General features: G+C 48.9%; 2 protein-coding genes across 3 annotated transcripts in view; one reads left to right on the top strand and one right to left on the bottom strand.

Annotated features, from left to right (window-relative positions):
* The first annotated feature begins 283 nt into the window (after positions 1 to 283).
* LOC102199704 (ras-related protein Rab-1A) lies at positions 284 to 6,509 on the top strand. Its single transcript, XM_005748581.2, has 6 exons — positions 284 to 488; positions 1,846 to 1,918; positions 2,061 to 2,156; positions 2,230 to 2,325; positions 3,532 to 3,663; positions 5,567 to 6,509. The coding sequence occupies exons 1-6, from the start codon at positions 475 to 477 to the stop codon at positions 5,762 to 5,764; spliced, it is 609 nt and encodes a 202-aa protein (XP_005748638.1). The 5' UTR covers positions 284 to 474; the 3' UTR covers positions 5,765 to 6,509.
* Positions 6,510 to 10,473: 3,964 nt separating this feature from the next.
* Positions 10,474 to 16,326, bottom strand: part of spred2a (sprouty related EVH1 domain containing 2a) — a 9,728-nt gene continuing 3,875 nt past the window's right edge. Inside the window, exons 2-6 of one of the 2 annotated variants that reach the window (XM_005748575.2) lie at positions 15,628 to 15,802; positions 14,042 to 14,210; positions 13,898 to 13,962; positions 12,356 to 12,520; positions 10,474 to 12,234 (exon numbers count right to left, since the gene is read on the bottom strand). In XM_005748575.2, the coding sequence (XP_005748632.1) occupies positions 11,560 to 12,234; positions 12,356 to 12,520; positions 13,898 to 13,962; positions 14,042 to 14,210; positions 15,628 to 15,802 (1,249 nt within the window). In that variant the 3' untranslated portion in view covers positions 10,474 to 11,559. The remainder of the gene's footprint in view (positions 12,235 to 12,355; positions 12,521 to 13,897; positions 13,963 to 14,041; positions 14,211 to 15,627; positions 15,803 to 16,326) is intronic. The other variant, XM_005748576.2, reaches the window with a different exon arrangement.

The following is a 16,326-nucleotide window of genomic DNA, read 5'->3' as shown; positions in this document are numbered from 1 at the left end:
CATCTTTACAGAGTTCTTCACTCAGACGGAAACTACACCCAAAATCCTCATGCTTGTCTCGCCACTCATCACCAGGGCTGGGTCATCTAAAGAACGAATGTATCACGCATCAACACAGCAACGTATACCTGGCAAAAACTGCCTAAATAATAAAATATAATATAATAGCGCACGTTAAAAATATATGTATACGTTTTAAGTATAACACGTCATCTTGTTTGTGTGTCTTGACGACGTGTAAACGCCCATCTTCACAGAACTACATTACCCATGATTCCAATCTGCGGCGTTTCCGGGTAGGTAGTGAGACAGCCATATTTGATTCGATTATGCTGTTCTGGCTGCGACGGGCAGTTTAGCCACTCCATCAGAAAAAACGGTGTTTTTTCTTCACTGCGAGGCCAGTTACAGATTAATCCGCGACGACCTGCAGCTGAATCCACCGCAGTGACGGTTCTGAGCCTGTAGTCAACGATGAATCCTGAATAGTAAGTGTCAGTTTGATGTCGGCTGTGACCGTTCCGGCGGAGTTGGAAGATTAGCCGAGGAGCTATGCTAGGCTAAGCTAATGAAAGCGCAAGCTAGCCGGGCGGACTGAAGATGACCGTCCACTGCTTTGTCTCTCAGTTCCGTTAACGGGCTGTGAACGCAGCGTAGACCGAGTGACAGCGCTCAGATATAACACCAAAGGGCCGCCTAATGGCACGGTTGTCCGGGCTCCGTGCGCCTGAACCGGCGGATTTTTCGATTTCGCTAACAGTTTGTCAGAGACGCTAGCCACTAGCATGCTAACAGCAGCTACGTAGCTTAACGGTCAGGGTGTGTTATTGACCCACAGGCTCGGCTCACTCGGTTCGATTCCAGTGTCAGGCCCGGGGTTCGGGTTTCAGCTCCGTCAGTGAACCCGAACCGAACCGGGCTGGGTGTGACGTATGCGCCGCAAACAGGAAGTCTGCCCGTTATTGGGTAATATGTTGTTACTTCATTGCAGTTGACACCAACGAACAGCTGATCCATCAGATAATCGATTAACCAATCGGGCGTTTAACCCCCATGGTGTACTTTAACCAGAATCCACAGTACTTTGATCGTTTAGTCAAGTCAAAGGGCTGCTGAACATTATCACACATTAAGATACACAAAGCCTGTTTACTTAAAGTATGAACAGCAGTTTCAGCGTTCCTGCTGTGTTCATGTGTGTGTGAGGTACAGGACACACACACACACAGGCTTCGTTCATCCTGTGTTACTGCAGCTGAAACATCATCATTGTCGCTTCTGTGTATTTATACAGCTTAAAACTTAATAACAGACTTCTGCTGTCAGCATATCAAATATTTGAGTAACAAATAAAGTCAAAACAGAACAATTAAATATTCTGTGTTATAGCAGGTAATGTAGTAATAATGGGAGATTATTAACAGAATAATATGAGTATTAATGTTGATGACTGATTATGATTATGATGTCACTCCTTGTTTTTAATCAAAGTCAACATCTGACTCGTTATCGTTAATTGAACAAAGTCTGTTCAGACACGTTCTTCCAAACTGTGTCACTAAAGTGTCTGCAGGTAAAAACACCTGTTAGTCCTGAGGAACACATTATCTTGCCTCACCTGCTTTCCTGTGTGTGTGTGTGTGTGTGTGTGTGTGTGTGTGTGTGTGTGTGTGTGTGTGTGTGTGTGTGTGTGAAGCCCCGCCCACAGTAAAAGTCCAGCACGGAAGCAGCTGTGTGTTGTTGGACTTGTTTTCTTTAAAGGAGCATGCACACCAAACGCACACTCATAAAGACCGGCAGCAGTGTGACGCGTGTGTGTAATGATGATGTTTTCTGTCTTCACAGTGACTATTTATTCAAACTGCTCCTGATCGGGGACTCTGGGGTCGGAAAGTCGTGTCTCCTGCTCCGGTTTGCAGTGAGTGTTTCTGACACAATGTTGTCATGGTAAACTGCATTTTGTAGCACAGATTCACCTGTGTGTGTGTGTGTGTGTGTGTGTGTGTGTGTGTGTGTGTGTGTGTGTGTGTGTGTGTGTGTGTGTGTGTGTGTGTGAGCAGGATGACACGTACACAGAGAGCTACATCAGCACCATTGGCGTGGATTTCAAGATCAGGACTATCGAGCTGGACGGGAAGACCATAAAGCTGCAGATTGTAAGCACACAATTGGTCACACGCGGTGATGATGTCACTCTGCTCTGACTGACGCTCTGCTTTTCCTCCTCAGTGGGACACGGCGGGTCAGGAGCGCTTTCGCACCATCACGTCCAGTTACTACAGAGGAGCTCACGGCATCATTGTGGTTTACGATGTGACGGACCAGGTGAGTGCCGACGGCGCTCAAAGTGTGACGTGTGTGGTGTGCAGCAGGGCTCAACGTGGCTGATGACCCGGGACAGCTGCTCACGGTGTCGGTACCTGACAGCAGCCCTAAAACTCAGCATGCACTCACTCACTTTAAAGCTTGTTATGTTTTCTGATACACGGTTATAAGAGCTACATATTAATCTGTGGCAGTCAGCACCGCCGCCTCACAACAGGAAGGCTCCAGCTGGTGCTTCCTGCGTGGATTCTGTGTTTGTTCTCCGGCTCCCTCCCGCAGTCCAAACACATGATAAAAACAGTCTGAAGGCTTGGTGGTAATAACAGAAGCTCAACTAGCGGCGCTGATGAAGGAAATACAAACAGTTCGATTCTGACCCGTAACATCTGCTCAGATCCAGGAAGTGCTCATCAGCAGCATGTTTTCCATAAGCTGCTGATGGTTTCAGCGACAGAGACGTCTGTGAGTCTCCAACAGGTCCAGTCAGTCATTGATGAGCAGGGTGGGGGGGCACCCTGAACGAGGGATGAGCTGCTTCTCACATGTCCAGCTTACCAAAATAAAAGCCTTGTTCAGACGCTAACTGAGGGCCAGGATCTAGATGTTTTATGTCGTTTTTGCACTTCCTGCTCACTTGTCTTGATATAGATTATTTTTGTTAATTTCATCTGTTCCGTAGTGGAAAATGGCCAGTGCTCTTATTTTGAAAGTTCAGTCTTCAGACCCTTCCCATCTCGTGTTCATTGGCCAGTAGATGTTCAGCTTCACTCGCAGCTCAAACACAGCGACTGAAGAGCAGCGAGAAAACCGGCCGGACGAGTTCAGACACACAATGCAGCCTGACACAGGAAGACGCCCTGCAGCAGCCTCGCTGAGCGAGCAGCCGACCTGACGTGTTTCTGTTCTGTTGGACGGCTCCCATCATGCGGGACAGACCCAATGTTAAACTTGCTGTTTAATGTCAGACACACAGATTCACAAAGGTGTGCAGGGAGGAGGAGGATTGGTTCCTGCCTGCACCGTATGTACAGGAGCATGCACGCACTCTGAACACACGCAGGAAGTGAGGTGGGGTCAGGGAGGGGCTGTCTGTTGGGTATTTGGCATAATTGTGTATGAAACTGTGAAATGAGTGGAGTAAACACCGCCCCCTGCAGGCGGCTGTCGGCAGTGTGAAAAGCTCTGTGTTCACGTCTCTGTCCTCAGGAGTCCTTCAACAACGTCAAACAGTGGCTACAGGAGATCGACCGCTACGCCAGCGAGAACGTCAACAAGCTGCTAGTAGGCAACAAGTGTGACCTCACAACGAAGAAGGTCGTGGACTACACCACAGCTAAGGTAAGAGGTCACAGTCTTCCATCAGTGGGCAACAGAAGCACTCGGCGTCCGTAGGTCAGTTAGGATAGAAGGGACTGTTCTGGGGTCAGCCATCAGCACGCTGTCGCCACGTGTCAGGAAGTAGAAAACATGAGTAAGTGGATGCAGATGCAGAGTCAGCACAAGAGGAGGAAGCTGCTGCGCTGACACTCGCTGTGCCATCAGGCCTGTGCTGAGAGTTCCTCCACCTTTGACCTCTGATGATGAAGATTATGGAGTTATATTTATGTCAAAGGCGGCGCGTGACGGAGAAAAAACACGGGTCCTCCTCGCAGTTACACTCCACACACGTGACACACGTCAGTCCCCCGGGTAAACCCGGCCGTTTGTCACTACTTTGGATTTGACCTCTTTGACCTCCACATTTCACCTTGTTTGTTGTCACCGTTTTCAGCACAAACTCATGTTGACGGTTCCTTTGGACACACGGAGTCAGCACAACTGATCTAAGGTCAGGCTGGAAACATCAAATCAGAGCAGAAAAAAGTTCTATTTTACTGTAACAACCACAAACATTAACGAATCATTTTCATAACTTGAAGGACAAATAGAAATTGTACATTTTAAAACCCATACACACGTTTTGTAAACAACAGTTTGTTGCTATTTACTTAAAACTGCAGCCGAGGCGTTTTTCCAAACTATTTACAGAACAATCAGCTGTTCTGCATCAAAGTCACACAAATGATTTTTAATTTTTACTTTCTGTCCGTTGTAAGATAAAGGAGAACGTCACAGCCTGATACCTGCAGGCCTGAGGGTGACATTCAGCATTGTTCTGACACACAACAGAACTACACACTCCAAACACGCCAAATCGCTCACATCCTAAAACTCTCTTTCGCTCGCTCCTTCTCGCCGCTGTCACTCTTAAAACTTCCCAGTCTTCCTAAACAACCAAGCGCCATGTTGCCATATCATTGATTTAAATTTGGTTTTTATTTTTCCACCAATAGGAAAGCGTGGAGTTGTTTGGCTTTTGCTTTTGGTTGAAAGCAGCGAGCGCTCTCGACCGCCGTCCTTAGAAGACGCTGTTTTTACCGTTTCTTCCCTCCGCAAACACGACAATGGCGTTGGAAATGCTGAGCTGGCAGCAGATCACTTACTCCAGGAACCAGACGATTCATCTGTTTTTTGATTGGCACAGAAACGGTATCAAGTATAGCTTTGGTCCAAACAGACAGACAACAGCACGTACGCGCTTCAGACGGCGCCTGCACCTGTACACGGCTCTGCAGCATGAGAGCGACCCACTTCAGCTCTCGGTGGTCCCACTCGTGGCTGCTGAGCTCTACACCTGTGACTCATGAATCTGTGTCTGATGAATTGAACTGTTTGTGGGTTTTGCGACTTCCTTAGAAGGAGCGGTGAGAACGCGTCAGTTTAAAAGCCGCAGTAACCCGTGTTCCAGCTGTGCGACGGGCAAATGGGGTCTGAGGGGACTGAGTCACTGCGGGAGCCTCTGCTGGACGTCAGAGGAACTGCAGCTGTTTTTCAAATCAAATCACTTTTATTCTCACATCACATGTGCAGGTACATTGGTACAGCACATGTGATGTGAAATTCTTGTGTGCGAGCTTCACAAGCAACAGAGTTGTGCAAAATACAAGAATGTAAACAAGCAAAATACAAGAATGTAAACAAGCAAAATACAAGAATGGCTACATCTGAAACTAATAAATATATGTACAATATATAATAGTGTATGCATTTCTGGATGTGTATACTAAATATTTTTCTGTGTGTGTGTGTGTGTATACACATATTTTACAAATTAAATAGAGTAAACAATAAATAAAATACATAAAAATATGTGTTTGATGTGAAGCGATCCACTCACAGTGTGTCCCTCCTCCCTCTGCAGGAGTTTGCAGATAACCTGGGGATCCCCTTCTTGGAGACGAGCGCCAAGAGCGCCACCAACGTGGAGCAGGCCTTCATGACCATGGCGGCCGAGATCAAGAAGCGGATGGGCCCGGGCGCCACGGCCGGCGCCGCCGAAAAGTCCAACGTCAAGATCCAGAGCAAGCCAGTCAACACCTCGTCTGGGGGCTGCTGCTGAGGCCCGAAACCGCCACACGCCGAACCCGCCCCTCCCCCGAGTCTCAATGTAACCATGGCAACCACAGAGTGTGAGAGAGAGAGAGAGAATGAGACAGCACGAGTGAGAGAGAGACTGAGTGGTTTGTAATTGTGTGTGCAGCTCCACCAGGCCCCACCCCTTTGTCAAAGACCCCGCCCTCGCCCCCACCCACACCGGGCTTTCTTCTAATTTCCTAAAAGTAAAGCGACGTGTCCCATTTTTAACAGTGAAGCCCCGCCCCTGTCTCCTCTCACATCTCGAGTTATTCGGCCCGCCCAGTGAAGCACATGCTTAAACCAGCATCATGCATGCCCCGCCCCCGCCCCGCCCCCACTGATCCAACTTCACAGGGCCGCCCTGAAAACGCCGTGCCTTCAGGCCGCAGACCCTCGTCACATTCTTGCCTTCGGCGCTCTCGTGTTGTTGGCTGAGAACTCCACCCCCCCCAACATTCCTGTACGCGCCCATAAGCATGTGCTGCATCTGGACGGGTTCCTTCGCCCATGTTTCTCCACCTACAGCACAACCACGCCCGGAGAAGAGCCCTGCTGAAGAAGAAGCTCCAAACTGTACATATTTATACATACATGTATGATCTGCAGAGTAGAGCAGCGGCGGCGACGCGCTGCACGTAGAAATCTCAGCACGTGATTTGTGGCTGCGGACGTGACGTTTTTGTGGCACAAATTCAAATATTAAACCATGAAGGAGATCTTTGATAACTGCTCGTGCTCCTGCTGTCTTTCTTTACTTCCTGTCAGACCTCACACCTGGGCACGCCCAGCGCTCACTTTATTAGGCTTCAGGCCGCTTAAACCAGAAACAAACGAAGGTAAAACCACCTTAATGTCATTCAACGTTGTCATGGTAACTGGTGCTGCACATGTGACCTGCACTGGAGCAGGCTAGAGGGCAGCACCTGGTTACCAATCAGATCTCAAGAAGCTTCCCTGTGCGAGCAGATGGAAGGTCTGAAGTTAGCTCGAGTGTCAGAAACCACACGTACGTATTGTACGCAGGCTCCCGCGACCCTCAGTGTTACACTACACAACATAAATGTCGCACAAACTACAGTTTTTATTAAAGGGTCATAAACAGGAAGTGTCACACGTAATGCTTTAACAATGCTTCCTGTTCATAAAATGTCTGGCAAGACGTACCTCAGGCCCTGCACGAGGGCAGAGACGGGAGCAGGCACCACAGGCTGAACCTGGTCTGCTGGTCCTGTGGGTACAGCTGTGCACACCGCTCGCATAGTCAGAAGAACATCCGGCGAACCTCAGCGTGCCATCACTGAGCGAGGCGACAGCGCCTCCAACAGGACGGGCGCTCGATGCCCCAAACCTCTGCTACAGAGGAGTCTGCGTGTACGAACACTGGGGGACGAGAGGAGCAGCACATCCAGGTGCTGCTGCAGGTTCCCTCCAAATCCGTACGTCCCCACAGCCAAACGGCTGCAAGACGGTGAAAACATTTAAGTTGCAGCAAAGTAAAAACTCTTTCTGCTTTTTAAGTTTTTCTTAAAGATGGAATAGAAAGTAATCTTCCTCCACAAAGACCTTTAAACTCTGAGCTCTAAAGGCTTCTGTGGCACTCTCAGACCTCCGTACCTCAGCTCTGTCCTGTTCCTGGTCTTTATTACACTCTAGTTGAAGGTTTTGAATTTTGTGTCACTTCCTGTCTCTGATTATTTCAAACACAAAAAATGCAAAATCCATAAAAAGATGAAGACAGGACAACCAGGACCAGGTGATCCAGGTGAGCGCTCAGCCTCCAGTGATGATCCTGAGCTGATAACCAATCACTGATCAGTCCTCGTATATCGTCGACTGGATGATTAGAAACGATCAGCTGTGATTTCAGAGATTTTAAAAAGTTCTGCCCACTCTGAGGGTCAGTCAGCTGGTGCAGGTGCAGCAGGAGGGGAGGAGTCAGAGAGCAGGTGGGGTTACCATGGTAACAGAGTTCCCTCAGCTGAGGACAAACAAACTTTTACACAAACCTGGCTTCTGTAAAGAAAAAACTAAAAGGATTTTTTGGATAAACTACAAATATTCTTGAATGTTCAGTCTTACAGCTGTTGACACTTCTTACGTGGTTGGCAACAGTACAGACGTGCTGCACAGCAGCCTTTAAATAACCGTTACTCTGCCTCAGTTTGTTTATCCGCAGCTTTATGAACAAACATAATGTGACACGTACAGATTTCACAACAACTTCCACGTGAGCTTTAAATGAGCGTCCTTCCTTTAACTCTTAAGCTCTCCTCTTCCTCTCCTGTCCTCTCTCATGTTTGTCCATCTCTGTCTGGTCTCTCCCTGTGAAATAAGCAGCTGGACCTTTAGCTGCAACACACTGAGACAAAGTTTGTGATGTTTGTAGAAACGCCACATTTCAAATTACCTGCCACGTGTTCCCTTTATGCTCGCTCCTCTTCTGCAGGGCTAGCTAGATGCTAAAGTACCCAACCCACAGACACCTGCAGAATCAGCTGAATATTATGGACACTGACCGAGCCTTTCCAATGAAGCTCACGTAGATTTGGTCCGTCCGAATATTTCAGGAACTTCAACCGTGTCTTCAGCTGAGCTCCACTCCTGAGGAGCAGCCCAAGCTTCGCTAAAAGGAATTTGTAATTGATGTTTTTGTGTAAAACTGATGACCGAGGGGAGCTGAAGCATTTCAATATTCCTGCTAAAAGGAATTTTTACTGCACATCTCACGTGGTCAGGTGGGAAGTTTTTCATATTTCATAAAGGAAAGATGTTTGCACACACGGAAACTGTTCCCAGAGAAACCGTACGAAGGATTTTCGGGGACTTCTTGACTGTAAGCGTTCGTCTGCTCACAGCGTGCTCACGCACAGGCTGATGCTTTAGGCCACTCCCACAACCTGACAGACGCACAGACTGACCATCCGAGTGGTTTCCTTTCATTTCCAGATGACATTTGTGTTTATTCATCTCCTCGGCTCACTCACATAATAGAAACAATAAAAAAATAGAACTGAAAATGTACATCATACACCTGATACATAGATTTATATAGAATCTTTTTGTGTTTTTGTTTTTTTACATAGGTACAAATGTGAATTATATATAAAAAGACAAACTTATGAATTCACCTTATATTCTTTACACATGATTGAGGGAATCGTACATCAGGACAGGATGAAGAGGAGGCTTCAGGCACTTTCCTTTAACAAACAAAGACACTGCTTTCAGTTCACCTTCCTCGCCACAGACAGGAAAACACACGAGGGACACGTCAGCAGAGACGCAGGTCGGACAGACGGGCGATCCTGCTGAGCGGCGGCGGCGGCGGCGTGGGATCTTACAGGCTGATCGTATGTTTCACGTCACGGACGACAGCTACACGTCTTCTATAAAAATGAAGCTCATAATGAAATCGTTTATATTACAGGTCATTTTTATAAAATAGACTTTTACTGTTTCACACTTATTACTGGATGACGTCACAAGACTGTAATACTGCTCTCAGCCTACAGGTGGCACCGTTTAGATTCTGACGTCAGCCGTAAACTGAAATTAGAGCCCGCTGGACATCACCGGGTCATGATGTCAGCAGACAGTAAGAGCGTGTGGGAGGGGCCAACGTGACCCATGCACAGAGCCAACAAAGCGTCTTGGGGGACGGGAATTTTAAAAGTTTAAACAGGTCAGGGGATATGAAGGGTCGTCTTTGCACCGACATGTGACACCAGGATCATCTTCCAGCTGCATTAAAACATTATTCTGAGAGTTTTAATAGTCGAGAGCTTTTGGCCGTGAAGTGGAGAAACCGCATCGCTGCAGATGTTCTGAACAGTAGAGCGCCAGCGGATGATCTCCACGATTGGTTATTTGTTCAGATTGAAATCTCTTCTTCTGACATCGAGCGACACGTCCGCGTCACTAAACTTCAGACCAGCTGTTGTGTTCAGCGCAGTGTTCTCGTCTGCTGCTCGACGCAGAGCTTCCTGCGACCCGGGACCTTCAAGGATTCAACATTTTTACTTCGATGCATCTGGAAGGTTTTTTAAGCGAGCTGGCATCACCTGCAGCATGCAGCACGAACACCCCCACTGACAGTGCCTGGGGTGTCCGTGGGGGCGTTCCCGGACCACAGACTGCCCGCAGTGGTAGATGCACGCAGACCGCACCCGAGCGCATCGGATCCTAAATTTGCGATTAAAGGAAACTCTCAGGTGTGATCAGGACTGAGGAAGTGCTTCGCTCATCATCATTCTGTCTCTAGAAATGGTCATCATCACACTGGTCAGACCTGCTGGGTTACCTGCTCCAGTTAACCTGAAACCAGTTAAATACCCACTGTAAGGATCAGAAACCAGAGCTCCCAGCACAGTGAAACACGTTTCACCATCAAACTGACCAAAGTCAGCCACTTGTACTGACGGCAGGAACGCTGCTCTACTCTGTTGGGAGTTTGCCTTGTAATCGGAAGGTTGCCGGTTCGAGCCCCGGCTCGGACAGTCTCGGTCGTTGTGTCCTTGGGCAAGACACTTCACCTACTGCCTACTGGCGTTGGCCAGGGGGGCCGATGGCACAATATGGCAGCCTGGCTTCTGTCACTCTGCCCCAGGGCAGCTGTGGCTACAACTGTAGCTGCCTCCACCAGTGTGTGAATGGGTGGATGACTGGGTGTGTAAAGCGCTTTGGGGTCCCTAGAGGGGACTAGTAAAAGCGCTATACAAATACAGGCCATTTACCATTTGAAGCAGCTTCGGTAACAACCAATGAGAGTGAAGAACAGTGCTGATTGGCTGGCTGTGGACTAGGAAATACACTAGAGCAGGGTTGGGCAACCTCGGCCTCCGGGTCGTGTACGGCTGGCGAGACCAAAGCAATGAAATGTTTGTATTTACATACGCACGAATAAATCAAATATACACGGCTGCGTATGTCCGAGTCAAAATCAGGTGACGTACGCCATCACAGGATCGCCACAGATGATGAAGAGTCGTGGCAGCCGTCAAGAAAACGAAGGTGGACGCTGCGTAGTCCAGGAAATGGACTAATGACGTTTTCTTTGAAGTGAAAGGCGAGCGAGCCGATGTCCAGCGCCATTGCAGCTCGAAACGTGACGAGCGGCGAGAACAAATGCGACTCAACACGAACGCTCTTCGTTGGGGTTTGAGAGCTCAACGAGCGGCTTTCACGCGATCACAGACGGACGGCGAGGATATGACGCGTGCACGTTTTGTAGTGAGTGCGTCGTCACGAAGCTGAAACCTCACGAGGCTTAGTAACACGGCAGCTGTAGACTTTTGTTGGTCTCTCTTTGGTTTGTGTTAACGGTATGACCCTCAGAGAACAGGGGCTCGACCTCTGACCCCTTAGCTTTGAGTTAGGGTTTGGTCAGCTCAGCATCAGGAGCACCGTGTTCGCTGATTCACGTGATTTTTCTGGTGGCGAACAGAAAAAAGCTTTTTTCGGCTAACAGCAGCGAGTGAAGCCGCTGACTTTGTGACGGGTGGTGCAGCGTGTGGGTGGCGCTAAAGCAACATTCATACAGACACACCCACGCGTCCGGCCGCTTGGACACATGAGTGTAAAAATATAACGTCTGCGTAAACGTACTGATCATGTAAGACTCATACAGAAGCTTCTGCACGTCGAGATGCAGCTGGAGTTATGAAGACCGACAACGACGACAAAACGACAACAAACGTAGAAATCACAGGGACCTCCAACGCCCCGCTTCCTGCTGCGAGTCCTAGCTGTCACTGTGGAAGGGGCGGGGCCTGCAACGCCTTAGCCCACAGCTTTGTGTTTCCCGCCGCAGCAGCGGCAGGCCACCCCGCAGCGGTAGCACGCCCTGAGGGGGGCGTAGCAGCACATGCAGGGAGCCAGCAGCGACAGGCCCACCAGCGCCGTCCAGCGCAGGCAGAAACGCTCGTCGGCGGTGTCGCAGGAGCACGGGTCTGAGTAATCCCCCTCCGGATCGGACATGCAGTGGTACAGAAGGCTGTCCGCGCACCACATGAAGGTCACGCGCCGGATGCACGTCTGAATGGGGTCGGGCGCCTCGTGGCAGCGGCCCCGCCCGTTGTCCTCTTGATCGAACATGTCCTGACAGTAAACGCAGCGCGAGCGCTCTGCGTCCTCCTTCCGCAGTTTGCCTTTGAGCTCCGGGGCTCGCGGCTGCACCGTCAGCACCGCCCTGTGGCCGCCGCCCATCTCCAGGCAGCTGGGTTTTCTGTCGCAGCTCAGAGGATACGGGTAGGCGTAGTCGCGTTTGGCCGGCTCGCTCTTGGTAAAGTGCACGCAAGTGTCCGGGTTGTGGAGCTGGGCGAGTTTGTCGCGTGAGGAGTTGGCGTGGCGGTAGTCCTCGTAGCCGGTGAGCCAGGTCCGCTCGCGGGGGTTGATGCGTACGACCTCCTCGTCCTCCAACTGGAAGCTGACGTGACGAGGAAACATATGCACCGCCTGCAGGAGGAGGTGGAGCGTGTTTAAAGGCAGCGTAGGATAAAGCGGTGTTTGTCTGTCACATCAGCAGCACAGTCGCTTTATCATTCTGACCAATTAGAAACCAGACTCTCGCTCTTACCGTACTCACCTGGTCCAGGAAGTAGTGCTCAGTGGGCCGATGCTGCTCATACAAATGTCCCAGGATGCAGTGGTGCCGGCGGGGTTCACAGAAGGTGGGCGGGGTGAGCGTGCGCATCGCTGGCTCTCTCTTCTGGGACGAGTTGGACGAGCTGTCGGTGGCAGTCTGGAGGAGAAAAGGAGAAAAGGTGTTTCCAGAGGAGGCGCTATGCAGCCTGATTAGCGAGGGAAAGTTTCCTGAATCACCATAGTAACTGTAGCATAGTAACACATCACCTGGACAGGAGCAGGTTAAGTTCAAAGGAGCACAGCGTTTTCATTCTTATCATTCTCGGCATCTCTTATATCTTCAGTTCAATTCAGGTTTATTTATATATATCATCAAATCACAGCATGAGTTAATGACTCAGTGCAGAGAGGTCTGTTAACACACGGAGTGAAGAAGAAACACCCAGTGCATCATGGGAATCCCCAGCAGTCTACACCTGTTGCAGCATAACTAAGGGAGGATTCAGGGTCACCTGGTCCAGCACTAACTATATGCTTTAGTAAACAGGAAGGTTTGAAGCCTAATCTTGAAAGTAGAGATTCTGGATTTAACAGGAAGCCAAAACAGGAGAAATCTGCTCTCTCTTTCTAGTCCCTGTCAGGACTCTTGCTGCAGCATTTTGGATCAGCTGAAGGCTTTTCAGGGAGTTTTTAGGACTTCCTGATAATAATGAATTACAGTCGTCCAGCCTGGAAGTAATAAATGCATGAACTAGTTTTTCATGTCCACTGCAGCATATACGTTCCATCCATCTGTAGGACAGGAAGCACTGTGACAGCTGGTGTTGGTCTACATGTCCACTGTCCTGCGAGCGCCTCCCAGTCGAGCTCTTTCCAAGAACTATTTTCCTTAAAAACACACCCATCCTCCGAACTGAAACGATCTGCAGCCACGCTCCTTCCTCTGAGGTCAGCGTTGTAAACCGGCTGCTCACTGACGGATTACTGAATCGTCTCCGGCATCCTGCAGAAACAATACGCCGCTTTCTTTAAAGATGGACAGACGGGACAGAAAGGTCAGGACCTGCAGAGAGTAACTGAAACCTCCGGGAATCAAAGCATGCACACCTCACACCTGTGTTACTGACAGAGCTCCAAGACTGGAAGCCCTCCTCGGTTTTGTTTATACCTGCATGAACTCGAGAGCTCGAGTCCACGGTGTCCACGCAGGTTTGCCTTTCAGCTCCTGGAGCAGGCAGGAGGGGTTTATGGGTGTTTGGCTGCTCTGAGCCTGGTTCTGCCGGAGCTTTCCTGTAAACGGGAGTTCTTCCTTCCCACCATCACCAGATTGCTTGTGCTGTATCTGTGACTAATCCAAACAGGATGGGGACATGTTCCTGGCCATAAACAGGAAACCCACCCCCTCCCGTCCATCACACTTTGCGAGGACATGCGTGTCCTCCCAGTCAGACAAAAATAAATATACCAGCTCCAGTGACTCCTCCACAGATCCTGCCACCATCACAGTGAAGGGCTGGAGGGTCACGTGACTCACCGTGAAGACGTCATCGTCGCCGAGCTCGGCCTCGTTCTGCAGCGTGGACGAGGACGTGGTCGACCCTGGAGTGAGACAGCAGAGAAGCTGATGAGCTACAACGTGAATGCAGATGGAGGCAGAGCTCAAGCTATCGCCACCTACCTTCGGTTAGGTCCTCCAAGGCCTTCCTCACGCCGCGATCAAAGGCGCGGGCATCGGCCGGGCTCTGGAAAGTCAGGCCACACTTCTTGTTGTCCACCTTCCAGTGGTGGAAAGTGGGCGTGGCCTTCGTGTAGACTAGATCCTTCTTTAAGAAGCACTCAAGAATCACCTGATGGTTTCAAAGACATCGGACAAAGAAGACAACAGCGTTATCGAGAAAGATGTCATGGCAGCAACGAGAAACACCGACAGCGTGAAAAGAGTCCTCTGACCTCAACGACTGAATCTAATGATGGAAAAAACTACTTTGGGTTCAAAGGAAAGGACCTCCACGTTCACAAATATCTTCTATCACTCCCTTAAACTGAAGCCAAACTCATCATCAAACCTTTGAGATACTGAAATCTTACAAAAGAACAATTTCTCCCATATTCCATAGTTCATCTCCCGAAAACCTTTCTGAAAATATGATGGAGGTGCAGCTGAGACGGTGGTCCGATTCCTTGGAGCCGTTAGTCTGCTTGCATGTCAATCCCGCTTATTGGTTCTTGCACTTGTGCTACAATCAGCTGATTTCAGAGGAAAATAGGGGCGGTCTGCGTGGACGTGGACGTGGACGTGGACACTACTTTGATTCTTATTGGACTAAAGGACGAGATAATGAAGAAACAACCGCATTATGCTGCTAACACAAGCACCTGCACAGACAGCATGCTAGTGCTAAGCTAGCCGAGAGCCCAGAGTGATGTTAAAGCTGAACTTCAACAGTCTACCTGTTCATGTTTCTACAGTAGAATCACCATGACGACCGTGCTGGTTTCCATCTTTGCTTTGTGTTCATACCTAAACACTAAGAGAACGATCACGCGTGTCATTAGCAACTACCAACCTGTATATTTTATTTATTGTTTACTCTATTTAATATGTAAAATACACACACGTAGAAAATCATATTTAGTACACACATCCAGTAATGCATACACTCTTATATTGTACATATATTTATTACCATCCTTATACTTTGCTTGTTTTATGTTATTGTATTTTTGCACACCTCTGTCGCTTGTGAAGCTCACACACAATAATTTCACTCGCATGTGCTGTACCTGTGTAGCTGCACACGTGATGTGACAATAAAGGTGATTTGATTTAGCGCAGAGGAGCGTGTTGGTGTGTGGGGCTGTGACCTCATGTTGTTAAACTGTGATGATGACACAACGAGTTTCAGCACATTTTATGGAGAAATGCAGAAGTAATGAAGTAAAATACTGAGTTACTTTGAAGTACTCTGAGTAATTAATGACATTTCTTTGAGTAACGAGCCAACACTGAGGGAAATCCCTCCAACATGCACAAACATGTGACCCAGAGCAGAAAGTCTTTGATACGCTGCCGAGTCTCAAACAGGAGCCTGAGACATCTGCAGCGTGTCTCATATATCAGAGCGAAGCTGTGAATGCTCACGTTATATTATTAATAATAACAGAGTAAGCGGTATTTGTCTCCAGAGTCAGGGTCATGTGACGCCGTCCTCTGCAGGAGCTGAGTCCTGGTGCTGAGGGTGCGTGCCGAGGCTCGGGGCTCACCTGCTTGTCTTTAAGACGTTCTCCGTGGATCAGGAATGTGTTACGTCCCAGCAGCTCGGTCGGCAGCAGTCTGCACACGCCCACTCTGCTCAGGCAGCCGTCCTGCGCCAACCAGCCGCCGCTCGACTCGTCTCTGGTCATCACCACCGCTTTGACGCGCACTATGTAGCTATCACTGCAACAGAGAAACAGGAAGTCTGAGCTCTCCTCCTGTGAGGAGAGCCGCAGTTGGGAGATCATGTGACCAGACCGAGCACAATGGTCAATGGTAACTTTATTGTCCCTGATGGGAAATTGATTCGCAGTATGTCAAAACAAACAACAAACATACAACCAACACATCACGTACACTCATTAAAAAATACTATAATATAATATAAGCCTGATAAAACAACCTGGATATTCCATCGAACAAAGTGCAACAACACTCACAATTTAGTGTTGTTAATTAAGATAATACCACTAGGTACAAACGACAATTTGTGTCGCTTTGTCTTCACTGCAGTCATTTTATGACGACGACCTGATGGAAGCAGTTGAAAATCATTAAAGAGAGGATGATCTGAACACAACAGGACAGAGGTCGCCTTCCTCAGCACCTGCCTGTTATAAAAGTCCACAAGCTGGACCTGAGACCTCCCTGAAATCTTGCCCGCCACTTTAACCAGATTGTTAAGTCTGGTCTTATTATCCATGGAC

The sequence above is a fragment of the Pundamilia nyererei genome, unplaced genomic scaffold (assembly GCF_000239375.1).
Source record: "Pundamilia nyererei isolate P.nyererei 1_Seehausen unplaced genomic scaffold, PunNye1.0 scaffold00225, whole genome shotgun sequence".
In the NCBI taxonomy this organism is placed as follows: Eukaryota; Metazoa; Chordata; class Actinopteri; order Cichliformes; family Cichlidae; genus Pundamilia; species Pundamilia nyererei.
This window is presented reverse-complemented; position numbering and strand designations above follow the sequence as displayed.